Source organism: Hirundo rustica, chromosome 8 (assembly GCF_015227805.2).
Source record: "Hirundo rustica isolate bHirRus1 chromosome 8, bHirRus1.pri.v3, whole genome shotgun sequence".
In the NCBI taxonomy this organism is placed as follows: Eukaryota; Metazoa; Chordata; class Aves; order Passeriformes; family Hirundinidae; genus Hirundo; species Hirundo rustica.
In genome coordinates, this window is record NC_053457.1 from 19,365,734 (window position 1) to 19,379,511 (window position 13,778).

The 13,778-nt window shown below is 37.6% G+C and overlaps 1 protein-coding gene across 4 annotated transcripts in view; it reads right to left on the reverse strand.

The window, feature by feature from the left end:
- Positions 1-6,335: 6,335 nt before the first annotated feature.
- HTR7 (5-hydroxytryptamine receptor 7) overlaps positions 6,336-13,778 on the reverse strand; it is a 28,863-nt gene continuing 21,420 nt past the window's right edge. Inside the window, exons 2-3 of one of the 4 annotated variants that reach the window (XR_009208075.1) lie at positions 12,506-13,385; positions 6,336-6,769 (exon numbers count right to left, since the gene is read on the reverse strand). Coding sequence is in view for 2 of the 4 variants with exons in the window: in XM_040071363.1 (XP_039927297.1) it covers positions 6,733-6,769; positions 12,639-13,385 (784 nt within the window). In the remaining 2 variants the exon portion in view is untranslated. Of the gene's footprint in view, positions 6,770-11,948; positions 13,386-13,778 lie in introns of all 4 variants that reach the window. The other 3 variants (XM_040071363.1, XM_040071364.1, XR_005701881.1) reach the window with 3 other exon arrangements.

A 13,778-nucleotide genomic window follows, 5' to 3' on the forward strand; every position in this document is an offset into this window, starting at 1 on the left:
GTACCCGGACTGTGATGGCACCCAGGTAGGGATTTATTGGATCACAATTCCAGAAATATTTCATTCAGTCCCACAAAACTTTTTCTTAAGAGTAATTTTTTTATGAGATATACCATATTTTTACTCAAAAAGTACTATTTCTTGGTCATATATGGATCAAAACAAGAGCTTTGTTTCACTTTATCACATTCAAATCTGAAAACAAGCTTGACCAGCATCAGAGCTTGTGATTTAAAACAGGCAACAAATTTTCTACCATTTTTCTCTTTGCTTGGTTCTTGTTTTGCTGTCCTTTTCAAGAAAATGATCACTCACCACATCTTTATCTTCATAATTTTTTATATCAGAGATAAGGTTTTTGTTGGGGGTTTGTCTCTAGTGATTCATCTATAAATCATGAAAATAAAATAATTATATTTAGTTAATTGCCAACCAGCTGTAAGTTGTTATTAAAATTTAGTTTCCTACCAGCAATTACTCTTCAGAAATCATATTTTATTCACTCTGTAAATCTATTGCACTGTTCAGAGTGCTATTATACTTGTGACATTGTAATAGCAACAGAGAAAATCAAGTCATCTTTCTGCTGACAGAATAAGAGCAGTAAATGTCAAACTAATGAATATAGAGTGGGCATATGTAAATGACCTAGGAGAGCAGAGAGGTTCTTAACATTTCTCATTTTAAGCATAGATCAACCTGAGTTTCACTATGTGCAAGACTCTTACATGGTTAATCTGCACTGGCTGTAACTTGATCAGAAATCATTTTAGAAAGGGCTTCATATCCTTGCTAAATGTTAAGTAATGTTCAATAGTCATCCAGTGAGTCATTGAAAACCGATATAGTCACGGACAAAGACCCTCTAACTAGTTAAAGTTACGAAGCGGTGTGTTTATTCACTGGCGGGCAGCACGGGAGTCATCTCCAAAAGGCGTGGCTGTGCCGAACAAGGCTCTTTGCTCTCTGTTTATTTTCCAAGCTCTCACATACAATACATATGCATAACCCCAGCGCCTCCCATCCCCACTCTGCACTAAAATGAGGCTATCAGTCCTTCACGCGTGCGCAGTTCTTCTCTTGAATTGGGTTGGTGGTCTCGAATTGGGTCAGTGGTCTCAAAGGATGAAGTCAGGAGAGTCTTCATCAGGTCTCTGTGACCCTCTGGCACTGTCCAAGGTCCCCTGCTTCGTGATTGATTGATACCAAGTCCAGGTGTTGGCCATTGTTCTTAGTGGTTTCAATCTGTTCTTATGACGGTTCACTTACTCCACTTTTTCTATTTTCTATAAACAAGCTCATAATATAACAGTTAGCTCTAGCTTGGGCATCTAATAATCATTAACCTACCATTTACTAATCTAACTGACATCTTGATCAATAGAAATTGCTTCTAACCTTTAGCTAAAATCTTAACTCTTTAAAGTCATGATTCACCAGCTCGAGAAGGATGAAGCGCACTGAGCCCTTGTTGCTGGTGGGTGTGAGCTCTGGGGCCAGCCTGGCCCGTGCTGTGCCCAGGGCAGGGATGTGTTGGTGTCACCTGTCACCCCGTGCCCAGGCATCCTGCTCCCTTCCCCACGGACACGGCGGGGGCTGGGGAGGGAACCTGCCCTGTGGCACACGGGCACAGCCGCACCCAGGCGCTGGGACGTGGCCCAGGCTGGGGACACAGCTATAACCAGCTCCTTGGGTTTGCCCTTGTCCTGGAGCATTGCACGTACGCTCTCAGTGGCTCAAATACGACTTTTCTCTGATGTGATTTCCCATCATGGCTTCTGCTGCTGTTTGTGTCTTTCATCTTTCCTTAATCTGGTAATTGAAACCACAAGAGATGAGATTTGTTCAGAACAACTGGAATGGTTACATGAAAAATTGATTTTTTTGAGAGCAGCTTTGAAACACTCTATCTTCTAAAAATCTCTTTTATAGTATGTTGAAAAAAAAAAATATTATCTCTGGCTTTCTTACAAATTAAAGAGCATTATTGGCTTTTTTGATTCAGCTGGAAATAATTTCTGTTTATTTGGCTAAACACCCAACTTAGATAAGTCATGTTTTTAACAAACTAATTCATATAGGTAGTTAACCATAGGAAAAGATTCCAGCTAAAGGAATCAGCATAGATTTAACAGACTTAAAAATAAAAAAAAATAAAAACCCACTAGCATGAATGAAAAACATTATAGAAGACATGAATATCATTTTCTGAGAATGTCCCAAGATGGATACCCTCCATGCATTGAAAAGATTGTCATAGACAAGAGGTTAGATGATATAATTCAAGAAATTGGACAAAATATGCTGGCTAGTGTGAGCAGTCTTCTCTGGACTGAAATGCCAATAAAATTTTTCAGCATTCACCCTTCCCTGAAAATAGATGAATAGATGAAATCAGCTTTTGTTTAGGAGCAATCAGTCTTTACCTGCTCTGTATGACCCCTGCCAGTGCTCTTTGTAGCAGCTTGTGCTGAGCAACCAAAGCATCCTTCCTTCAGGAGAGTCATTAAAAATCTCTCCTTCTTTCAGTTCAGCCCTATCCAACAAGTACAGGTGCTTTCTTCAACATTGAATTTAATACAGTAAGGATTTTACATTTGGTGAACTGAAAAAAACCCAGATATTTTTGTAGATGAGAATGCCTTCCATGTATCTAAATTAAAATCACTTGAACAAATGGATTCTCTATTTAATGTAGCATTAGCTCAAAAAAAGCATGACGGGAATTAGTATTCAGTAGACTTCTTATTTTATTGTATAAAAAGTAATTACCTTTTAAATACCATCCAAATTAACATTTTAATATTCCTCTAGGCTTATACCTTTTAAAAGCATAATATAACTCTGTACCTAATACAGAAGAACCCTATTTCCTTTTCTGCTAAATTAGTCTGCTGTATAAATTTGAATAATTTGCAATGCAAGTGGCAGCAATCCTTTTTATTACAAATAAGTCTCATATTACAACAAAAGATACTCAATGTTTTCAGCACAGGCCGCTTAGAACTTGAAGAGCTTAATTTCCTCATATTTTTATTTCTTGGTAAGCTAGCTGGGGAAAAGGAGTCTCTTATACTACTCATCTTTATGTTTTACCAGACCTTGTCAAGGTAAAACTTATGAAATGGAATTCCATTTCAGTCCTCTGGTGAATTTCGCATCTTAGAAGTCCCACCTGGCTGAAATAATACGTAGAATTCACTTTATCTATTAAAATTGAGACCATCTTACTGTTTGCACAGTATATGGAGCTATGATTTTCACATAACTTATCTGTGTCTATTGTGATAATAAGAAAAACTTCTTTTTATCACTGAATTTAATATTTTGCTCAGGTCTGAAGCAAATTAATCACTTGGACATATTGATATAGCCACGTAATTTAGTAAGAACTTTACATTAGATTCAAGGGGACAGCTAGGAAAATGCTTTAAGTTTGTAGAATAAAAGATTAATCTGGAAAAAAACAGATGATAAGGGAAGAGCAGGAGTGATATAATAAAGGTGTAGTAAGATCTCGTGGTCTATTAACCACAGGAGTATATTGGGAAAAGATAGGATTGGGTGGATAGTGAAAGATCAAGGGGTATTCAAGTTTTTAAGTTATTTATTTTATTAAATGACAATGGTAACTGATAAATGCAATGGGTAACTACCGTAAGGCAGCTCTGTGAGAATGAAAACCGCTCCCTGTGACATCCCAGAACAGGTTTTATGACAGAGCTAGAGGCATCCTGTGCAGATCCAGAACAGTGGTTCCGAGCCTTGTTTCTGGCATCATCCCTTGCTGTTATTACGGCCACTACCTGGGGACCGGGGTTATCTCAGCGTGAGGCAGGTCCATGTGCTGCCCTTCCACTCTGGGCTGCAGGATCTGCTGAAAGCTCAACTCCTTATCTCACCAGGCCATCTCATCTCCTGACCTCTTGTGATCAGCCTTATTTCTCTCCTAATCCTCTAGGATATTGTGTGCATTATTAGCTGGTATTGGGCAGGCGCTTAGCCTCGGGTCACTCTCCCAATTGCTGTGGGGCTTTGTGCATTGGTTTGAGAGGTGAGAGACCTGACAGCTACAGCAGGAAAAACAATGTACAGCAAAGTATCAGAATTGTGTAGTTCTTAAGGATCTCTGTGTTGTTCATGTGTCTGAAAATTCCTGGGTGGAAAACTTTTCGTGGAAAGACAGGTAAAATTGCAGCTTTATAGGTCTGTGATGCCACAACCTGCCCTAACATATCCTCATAATTTCTGCGAGATCCTGAGAATGTAACAGGTAGTAAAATAAGCAAATCAGGTAATAATAGATGCACTGCCTTCTTTTCATGAGGCAGAACCACCCTAAAATATAAGGGACATAAGTGTGTGTGTGATATATATTTATAGAAATATCTGCCTAGAATTCTAGCTCTCTAGTAGCTAAAACTAACTCTTTCTGACTCTTTTGCCCTCTATCAAGCTTCTCTTAAAACACACATTTTCTCTTAAGCTTAAAATAATTACAATAAAAACCCCATAAATTTTCACAGAAAAATTTTAGTGGTAGCTATTTTTTATTTGAGTATTTTTTAAAAGTCCTTTAAAATATTCATATAACGTATGATTTTTCTGTTTCACTTCAAGTTAAGGTTTTGACACAGCATCATGAACAAGGAAAATGACAGTCTAATTCATCAAAGGAAAATAGTTTCATTGCCTTTGTGAAATGGACATGCAACTGAGACCATAAATCTTGAAAATGAGTTACAGAGTAGGGCCACTGCCCTTCATTTTAAGGCTTGGGTTTTCTAAAAAGTAACCCCACCCCCCACCCCCAAGCTGGTTTTTCTTCTTTTTTTCTTGTTACATTTATGAACCTATCATCTCCATTTCTCACTAGGTTCAGTTATAATATTATCTGCCAATGTAGTTTTGCCTTCAGCTGAGTCCCTCTGAATGTATTCTCATATAATGTAACCAGAAGGGGTCCACTGGTTACTGACAATAACTGTCCCATTTCCTGCTCAGTGCTTCAGCCTAACCAAGTAAAAAACATGTCTGTGTCATTGCCTTTGGAAAGTAAAAGAAACCATAAGGCTCATTTTGTTTCAGGTGCAGAGCTCACAGTGAGTAGTTACATCAGTAAAACACTCAATGAGCCTTGCTGACCTAGTGAAAGGAAAATCTGTCACTCTGGTGCTCTCATGTAACCACAGGAGTCACCTTAGGGTGTCAGGATCCTGTGTAGAAGAAGGTTTAGATTCTCTGTTTTAGGTTCTTCATAGGCTTGACATATATTTGATTTGCTTCCTGTGCTGACTCCTTGCCAATAAGAAATTAATTTTTCTGTTCTGGTGTGTCTGGCTCCTTATTTAGGCAGCTACGGTGAACTTTTGTATTAATTTAAACAAAGGAAATTGAAGCCCCAATGGCACATATAGCCACTGGATGATTTAGCAGCAACATTTTGGTTAAACTGCAAGTAAGGAAATAAGTTATCACAAATCCCACAGCAATGGAAATAAGGCAAGTGCTCATTGAGATGTACTTTTAAAGAAGACAGACTTTGGAAGTGAAATATGCTTCTGCATTGTGCGTTGTATAACCATGTATAGTTTAGAAACTCTGAAGGGAAATGAATATGAGAAGCTCAAAAAACAAACAAAAAAAAAACAAAAACAAAAAAAAACCACCACACTCAACACCAAACCACCACTTTAAAAGCTATGCTTAAGGAACTTGTATCAATTTCCCCTAGGAAAAATGGTCATTTATACCTATTTCATTTTGGTCAAGCCAAAGGGATGTGTTTTAATTATAACAAACCATTTGCAGAAATAACACTTCTTAAACACATTTACCAAAAAAAAAAAACCCCCCCACACACACAAAAAAAAAACCTCTCTAGCTAGCCAGTAAGACAAAAAAGCAAAGTGCTGCAGAAATTCTCCAGCCTTTTATACATATTTGAGTTGAAAGGACAGAAATTTACAAATTGGCTGGTTATTAAAATTACATTAAAGCAAAGCAATCGTATTTGTAAATTAGCTGTTGTGTAATATATGTGCATTCTAATTTTATCCCTTAACTTTCATCACTGTGTAGCTGAAAACAGCTTTTTACAAAAGTCTGGAAAAACCAAGCACGTGTATGTTAACAAGTAACAGACATTTACTTCATACAACAGAAATCTTTAACAAAAAGTGGCCTTTTATTGTTGTCATTCTCAATCTCATTGCAGGTGCACAGCATCTGTAGCACAAGTGCTGAAAGCATCCACAGAGACAACATTTGCCTGAAAACCTCTTTTATTTAGTACAGCAAATTACATTCAGTACCAGTGACAATCCCTGAATATGAATACCAGTGTTAGGATCCACAAGCATGGTAAACACACAAATGTTCTTCTACATAGTTTCATGTGGTGGAAATCCGTACAATGCTTTATTTTTGAGTTCTAGTGGCATTCCCTCAGCCCTAAGTTAAACTTATTGCTGAAATTGACCTTCTCAGGCAGAAAACTATTTTCATTTGTACGTAGCAGCATTTTCCTCTATAACAAACAAGGTGTGAGTACTTCCAGTAGCAATATATTTCATGTAACGTATTGAGCTCATGGAATATTTTTAGCACATTCCCATCAAAGGAAGATGAAGTACATTTCATAAATCTCTCCAGTTCTTTGGAAGCCAACTCTTCATTTTTCTTCTTCCTGCTCTGGCTTGACTTTTTCTGGCTGCTTTGAAGCACGCTTGGTCATGATTCTTTTTCCCTGGAGAAATCAGAACTTCTCCTGTTTCAAAAAAAAGTGCATGAATTAGATGAGAAATATCCTGGAGCAACTAAAAGTTCTGACCAAATATACTGCCGAAATAAATGGAAACATTTCTCAAGAAGCAATTAGATCACGTCTACTGGGATAAATCTGAAAAAAAATTCCTCCATACAAATGAGGACGTGGAGTATTCTGAGAGCTTTCAGTCCTTCATACTCATGATAGTTTGAGTTGTTGAGAGAACTCAGGAAGTTCTCAGTCTGTTTTACACCGTTCAGTGGCAAAAGCCCTGAATTCCTTCATTAAATGTAGGTGAGTTTATTGAGAGCCCTGCAGGAAGCTCCAGCTGCCTCTGCTCACAGAGACCTCTGTGTGAGAGAGGGAAAGGAGCCCGAGAGATAACGAACTCTTCTTCCTTGCTTTCATAAATCTGCCTGTAGACAAAGAATTCCTGCAAAACCCTCGCATGGAATGTACAAATTCCTCTCTCTCCTCAAGCAGGGTGAAGGGAAGAGCCACTCTTGTACAGCAACCAGGCTGAAATGTAAGAGGAGCATCTGCAAGGTTGCAGGGGTTTCTCCAGCCTTGCAGCAAGGCACTGCTTTTGTCGAAACCATGGAATTATTCTTATCTCTAATTGTATCAGGAGCAGGCGTTTTTTACAGACAAACCTGCACTCTCACTTGTTTCAAATATTTTATTGCATGTAAACACATCCTGGCAAAAAAAAAAAAAAAAAAGATCCAAATTAAAGGAAGGCTGGTAATTATATCCAAGTTCAAAACTAGATATAAAGGAAAGATAAAGATATTTTAAATCCTATGGTACTAAGAAATTGTAGATTTTCTCTCACAGCCAGAATTAAATTCTGGATTTTATATCATTTGCCTTGGAGAATGTTGTTTTTCTCTTTTCTGTGCTGACAGGAGTTTATTTCAGAAAGAGCATACTAATATTTAAAAAAAAAAAAAGGTTATTTTTCAGCATTAACTCTATATGCATAATTGAACTTCTGATTTTTTTTTTTCTTGTAATGACAATGAAAGGTTTTTAGCATGCTTTTCACTTGCTGCATTTGCTGTTTTCTTTGAAAACAGAAATAAAATTTATGGATTTGTCAGCTTTTGCAGCTTTGGTTGTGAAGTAAATGTTCATTTAATTGGTCTAATTTTGTATTTTCCTTGCAGTCATCTTTAGGATGGTAGATTTGACTGAGGAATCCCTGTTTGTTTAACACAGACCTGGTTAGTTTAGCCAAAGATGTTTTCTGAGACAATAATGAGTTTATCCAGATGCATTCTTTTATATTTTTCCATGCTGTAAAAGAGATTTTTCAAAAGGGCTGAACTCTTCAGCAGCTTGTTTTCTCTTCTCTTGCAAAAGGTAAAAATAAGTATACTGTAAGCACAGTTTTCTGGAACTAGCAAGACCACACAGCTACTGAATTAATGAAATATTGTTGGTTTTGACTGAGTAGATGGAAAGCTAAAGGCAAAATATTTATTCAGCCTGGTATGCTGGTTTATAAAACTGTATGATCTCTTCTGGAAACTTTGATATATTTGTATGCATTTTTTTTCTGAAGTAACTTGATTAGCTGTATGTGAAAGATTGCAAATGAGAGAAATTATAATTTTAATCATTAAAGTCATGAAGTTACAAAAATCATCAAAATATCCTCAAAAATCACCATATATTAATATCACTTAGTAGCAGCTCAATGTTTTGTTTTGTTCTTTTTCATCTGGGAATCATGAGCATCTTTTCAGTTTTCAGCAAATAAAAGCCCTTCTGATCTTTTGGAATTATCCCTATATGAGAAGGGATTCAGCAAAATAGCAGAGCAGCGAAATTTTGGGTGTGGGGAATGAGAGGCCAGTTTGGCAAAATGTTTAGAAGGCGTATATAAAAAATATAATTCACTTCAGACTCATGTTGAACCCACTTAGCATTTGAAATAAGAGATGTCTTCTATTCCAGACATTAATAACTTTGCATATTAGAACTATTCCCCAAGTCTCTTAATTTTCTCTTTTCTCTTTCTCTTCCTGAGAAATATTTTAAAAGACAAGAACCACTTCTTAAGCAAATTGTGAAGAGGATTTGATGATATATTGATCTTGCACTTTCTCCAAGAATACTGTAATCTAAATAGGTGGGTTGTTGTTGTTGTTGTTGTTGTTGTTTGTTTGTTGTTTGTTTTCCTGAAGGACTAAAAAAATAATATGAACATTTAAGAGCTACGGGAAAGCACAAAAACCAATGGCATTGCTTCCAACACCTTCCAGTTCTTTAACTGCAGCATCTTGGTCAGTAATCCAAAAACTTAACTCAGTAATGTCCTTTTAAAAATGCTGCTCTGTTTGGAGCAATATGTGCCTGGACATCTGTTTTCCTGCCGGGAAGCAGAGGCAAAACAGTGAGTGGATTTTGTCTGCATTATTTATAGTATTAATTTGATAAATAATTCCCTTCTTTATGTCTTATTGCAGTAGATTTATTTGCTACTCTTTGACACATCTTTCTGCAGGCGGTGCTAGCTCTGAACAGAGCATGAAAGACATTTGTTTTCTTTTTATGAAACTGAAATGTGAAGCAGTCGATGCATAATAATAATAAATGATCATCGAGTCACATGTTTTACTACTCTGCTATTTCTATTACTACCCAGGAAGACTCTTGCTAAACAGAGGAGTTTGGCAAGTGCCAATGCTGTGTTACAGTATTAGATGTACAGGCTGGTAGGTGGTGGGAGCTGCAGAAAGTGTTAGGAGTGAGGTTCCTGCCACAGACAGTGTCTCTCTAAAAAACACTGCTAAGCAGACAGGGGGAGTACAGTTCTCACTTTCTCCCTCTTCACTTAGTCAGTGTTATTATGACCTGCCCGTGCTCTGGTTGCTTCCTGGAGTCTTTTATTTCTTTTTTTTTTTTTTTTTCCCCACAGCCTCATCTATCTGATTCACCCTTCTGGCTTTTCTCTGGAAACACATGCAAGAACACACAGACAAGTGCAGTCTCTTCTCAGGTTTGATAAAAACACATGTTGACATAGACTTTTCATTATTCATTCTTGTATTACTCCCTTGTCAGATGCCTAGTGAATTACCCGAGTGAAAAAAATTCTATTGCTGCAGTTAGATATTGTGATGCAATTCTATTAATTTATCTTTTAAAAAAGTGAAATGTCCCGTTCAAACTCAAACAATTATTTCCTTCTTATTCTTCTTAAAGCCTCTTTCCATTTTAATTCTCTCTGGAAACATTCTCTTCTTCTCAGCTTCTTTTTTTCTCTGTGTGCTTGGGCAATGGGACAATCTTCTAATCTTCTCAACTTCTTTACTTTTCCCCTCAAATACAGCTCCATTTAAAACCACCTTCCATTTGTCTATATTGTGGTTTGAGTGATTGAAGAAACTTTGTACTAGTTTGTTTTTTGGGTTTGTTTTTCTTTTTTTTTTTTTTGTCTTTTATTTCTAAACATATCCAGAGATTAAATATAGATGTTTATCTCCAAAAACTTCAAGGATTAATATACACACTGTAACAATTCTTATTCCTTCCTGGGCTCTCATTACCTGAAACAGATGGTAGAGGAAAGCTGGACTCCTGCAGGATGTTTTCCCAGAGGAAAGCAATTGCCTTTTGTGACAGCTGGGCAAATGTCAGTTTCTGACTCACAAGACACATATTTTATTTAAAAAAAATTTAAAAAATCTTATTTATCTTATTTGGAGGAAACACAGCTTCTCAGGCTCTCCTGCAGAATAAAAGTGCTGAAACTTCTGTCCAGAATTCTAAAATCACTCTCAGAGTTTTATAGTCTGTCTTGAAAACTTCTCACTTATGCTGGAAACAAGCAAACAAAAAGCTACTCTGATAACAAATAAAGAAACAACAATACTTTCATGTTGCATATGTAAAATATGCTTGAGTTAACACTTCATACTCCAGAGCTTGTGGATATTCTGGGCCCAAATCTCTTCTTGTCCCTGTGCATAACACTGGAACATTCAAAAGAAATAAGACTGTTCCAAATCTATTTGAAACTTCTCTAGAAAACTATTTTGAAACTGGAATAGAGCCTCTTATTCTGCGATTCTCTTCTGAAAATGAGGCTAAAATGTGCTCCCTACTGTACTGTATGAATGCATCTAAAATTAGTTAGGCATGTTTCAGTACACACAGCTCAACACATCAGTCCAGGTCTTGTCTATGTGCCAGTTAGAGGCTCAAGTGTTTGCAGTTATGTCTGTATGCTCGGAACAAGGGATCTGGCACAGACTGCTCCCTGCTTAGCCCAAATTAACATCACTGAACTCATTTAAGCCATTTTGGCTTTATCCTTGAGAAAGCGGGGGCAGAAGTTAGCCTGAAGTGTGATTTGATGCTGAGGCAAGTTGATAATGAAGACATCTCCTCACTGATGTCCCCACATCTGAAAAAGTACATCAAGTTCTGAAGCAGCCTGTGTTCACTAATGTACCCTCGCCCTCTGCTTCGGCTGGAACGTGGTGTGCAGTGCAAACTTGGGCCAAAGAACCCATCTTGATCGTATGAGTTGTTATATTATTATTTTAAGTTATTGTAAAAGTATCTTACACAATGGCCATATGCTATATTAATATATTACTAGTAATATATTAATATAATCAATGTGTTTATTATTATTTTTTAATAAAAACATTGTTATGCTATTTGGCCCGTCTACACTGACGGAAGAGATCTGTTGCCAAAGTCGGGAGATGTAGGATCACGTACTTGGACAAACTGCAATGGTAGTACAAAAAATTAGAACCAGAAAAAGTAAATTATCTTTATTTGTACACATGGCAAGGCTTTAAATCACTTTAAGTGCAAGTGATGACTAAAATTGATTTTTAAGGATAAAATCCAGATGTCCCTGAAGCCATAAGGTCGTATGTTTATTTTTTCCTTACTGACTTGAGAAGAGAAAGAAATCCCAAAAAGTAAAAGATCTTTCAAATAGACAGTAAATTAACTACTGAAGAGGAACAAGGACAAGCCATACATCAACAGAAATGACTTGAGCACAGACAGTCTCCATCTAGATTAGAGAAGTGCTCAGCTGAGAAAGCCAAGAGAATTAAAGAATGAAGAGATGGACAAAGACCAGACAGATCTGAAATAAACTGCAGTCAGACACATTTGTTATGTTAGAAATATAGTACAAGATTACCTGGTGTGATTTGCACAGCAGCACTGCAGCTAACTGTGCTTCATGGCTGTATGCAGCAGTAGGTGCTGCTCCATGGGACTTTACTCAAACTCTTATAATCACACTGGAAGTGTAACATATTCCTTCAGTGCCAGAGTTGCTGTGCAAAGGCAATATTAAATTTCACAACATAGCTCATTTCCAGGCAATCTAGTAAATCGTTTAATGAACATATGGGGTTTTATAATAAAGAATATTTCCAAGAAATAGAAGTTCTTTGATTCAGCTTCTTCTTTAATGATTTATTTTTGTAATACCAAAGAGGAAGGAAATGAACTTTTCACCATTCGCAGGTCTTTATTACAGCAAAGAATCTCTAGGACACAAGGTGCATTCAGACCTACTAAACGCTTTTTGGGCCAAACAAATGGGTTAGGCCAACTTTGCTTTTTCCTCACTGACAGCTCAAAAATCCTGCACTACATTTCACTTTCATCCCTACTTATATTCCTCTTACACCCAAGTTCTTTAGATGCTGGTCTTGTTCTTCCAGGCTGATGAGGACTGGTGGGCTCTACCTTGTTTCTTGACGGCTGCGTTAACAATGCTCAAGCAGCCTGGTTCTTCCTTCAACACTTCTTTCGAACCTGTGGGGAAAAAGCTAAAGTGATGAAACAACAAAATATCACAGTAGAGGATGAGTGACCTTACAGAACAAACTCTGGCTTTTCTGCAAGCTTCAGAGCCTCGTGCATCCCTGCGGCTGAGAGTTTGCGGTTGATGTTCCTGTATCTGCATTGCAGCAGGTTGCGATAGGTTGTCCTCAGGTCCCGGTTGAAGAAGGCATAGATAAAAGGGTTAATGAGAGAGTTTGCATAGCCCAGCCACAGAAATGTTCTCTCCACCCAGAGGGGGATGCAGCTGCACGCTGTACCACAGATGAAGGGCCTTGCGGTGGAGAGGAGGAAAAAGGGCAGCCAGCAGACTGTGAAAGCCCCAACAATAATCCCAAGGGTGGTGGCAGCTTTCTGTTCTCTTTTAAAGATGGAAATGTTTTTCTTGTCATGCTTTAGGAGTCGTGAAAAATTAGTACATTCTTCAGATTCCTTGTGCAGTTTTACAAGTCCATTCACAGAAATCCCTTCCATTTCTTCCAGACGGGGAAAACCAGTGAACTTGTGTTTAGCGGCACTCCTCCTGGCAGCTTTATAAATCTGATAGTACATGAAAAGCATCACTGACATTGGAATATAAAATGCAACTGCTGTGGAGTAAATGGTGTAGCCAAAGTCTTGACTGATGAGACAAACCTTTTCATCATTCACATTCTGGGCCCAGCCGAAGAGGGGGGGTATGGTGATAGAGGCAGATAAAAGCCAGACACACAGGATCATTTTGGCCATACACTTCCCGTTCTGCCTTACAGGGTATGTAAGAGGTCTTGTTATTCCCAGGTACCTGAAACGATAACACAGAGTTACTACAGAGGGCAGGGGTTAACTGTAAACAGTTTTTCATGTAGTCTGCCCTAGACCAAAATCTTTGGCTAAGTTTTCTCTTTTATAATTTTCAACCCTCTCTTTGCATGTACTTCCGGCTTGTAAATTCACGTGTCCTTCATGTTAAAATTCGTAGTGTTAGTATTCTATGTAAAAGGTCTTTTATACCAGAAGGAAATCTCCCATTGGCCATAACAGGCTGTGATTTCTATGCATTTGTTTAGTCTTCACACACATAACGCATATTTCTTTTAAGGAGAGGCTTTTAAGGAAATTCTGAAACCTAAATTTTATTTTGCTTCCTTATGAAATCTTGGAGTATAGAAGACTGCTCATTCCACAAAGTCTATCG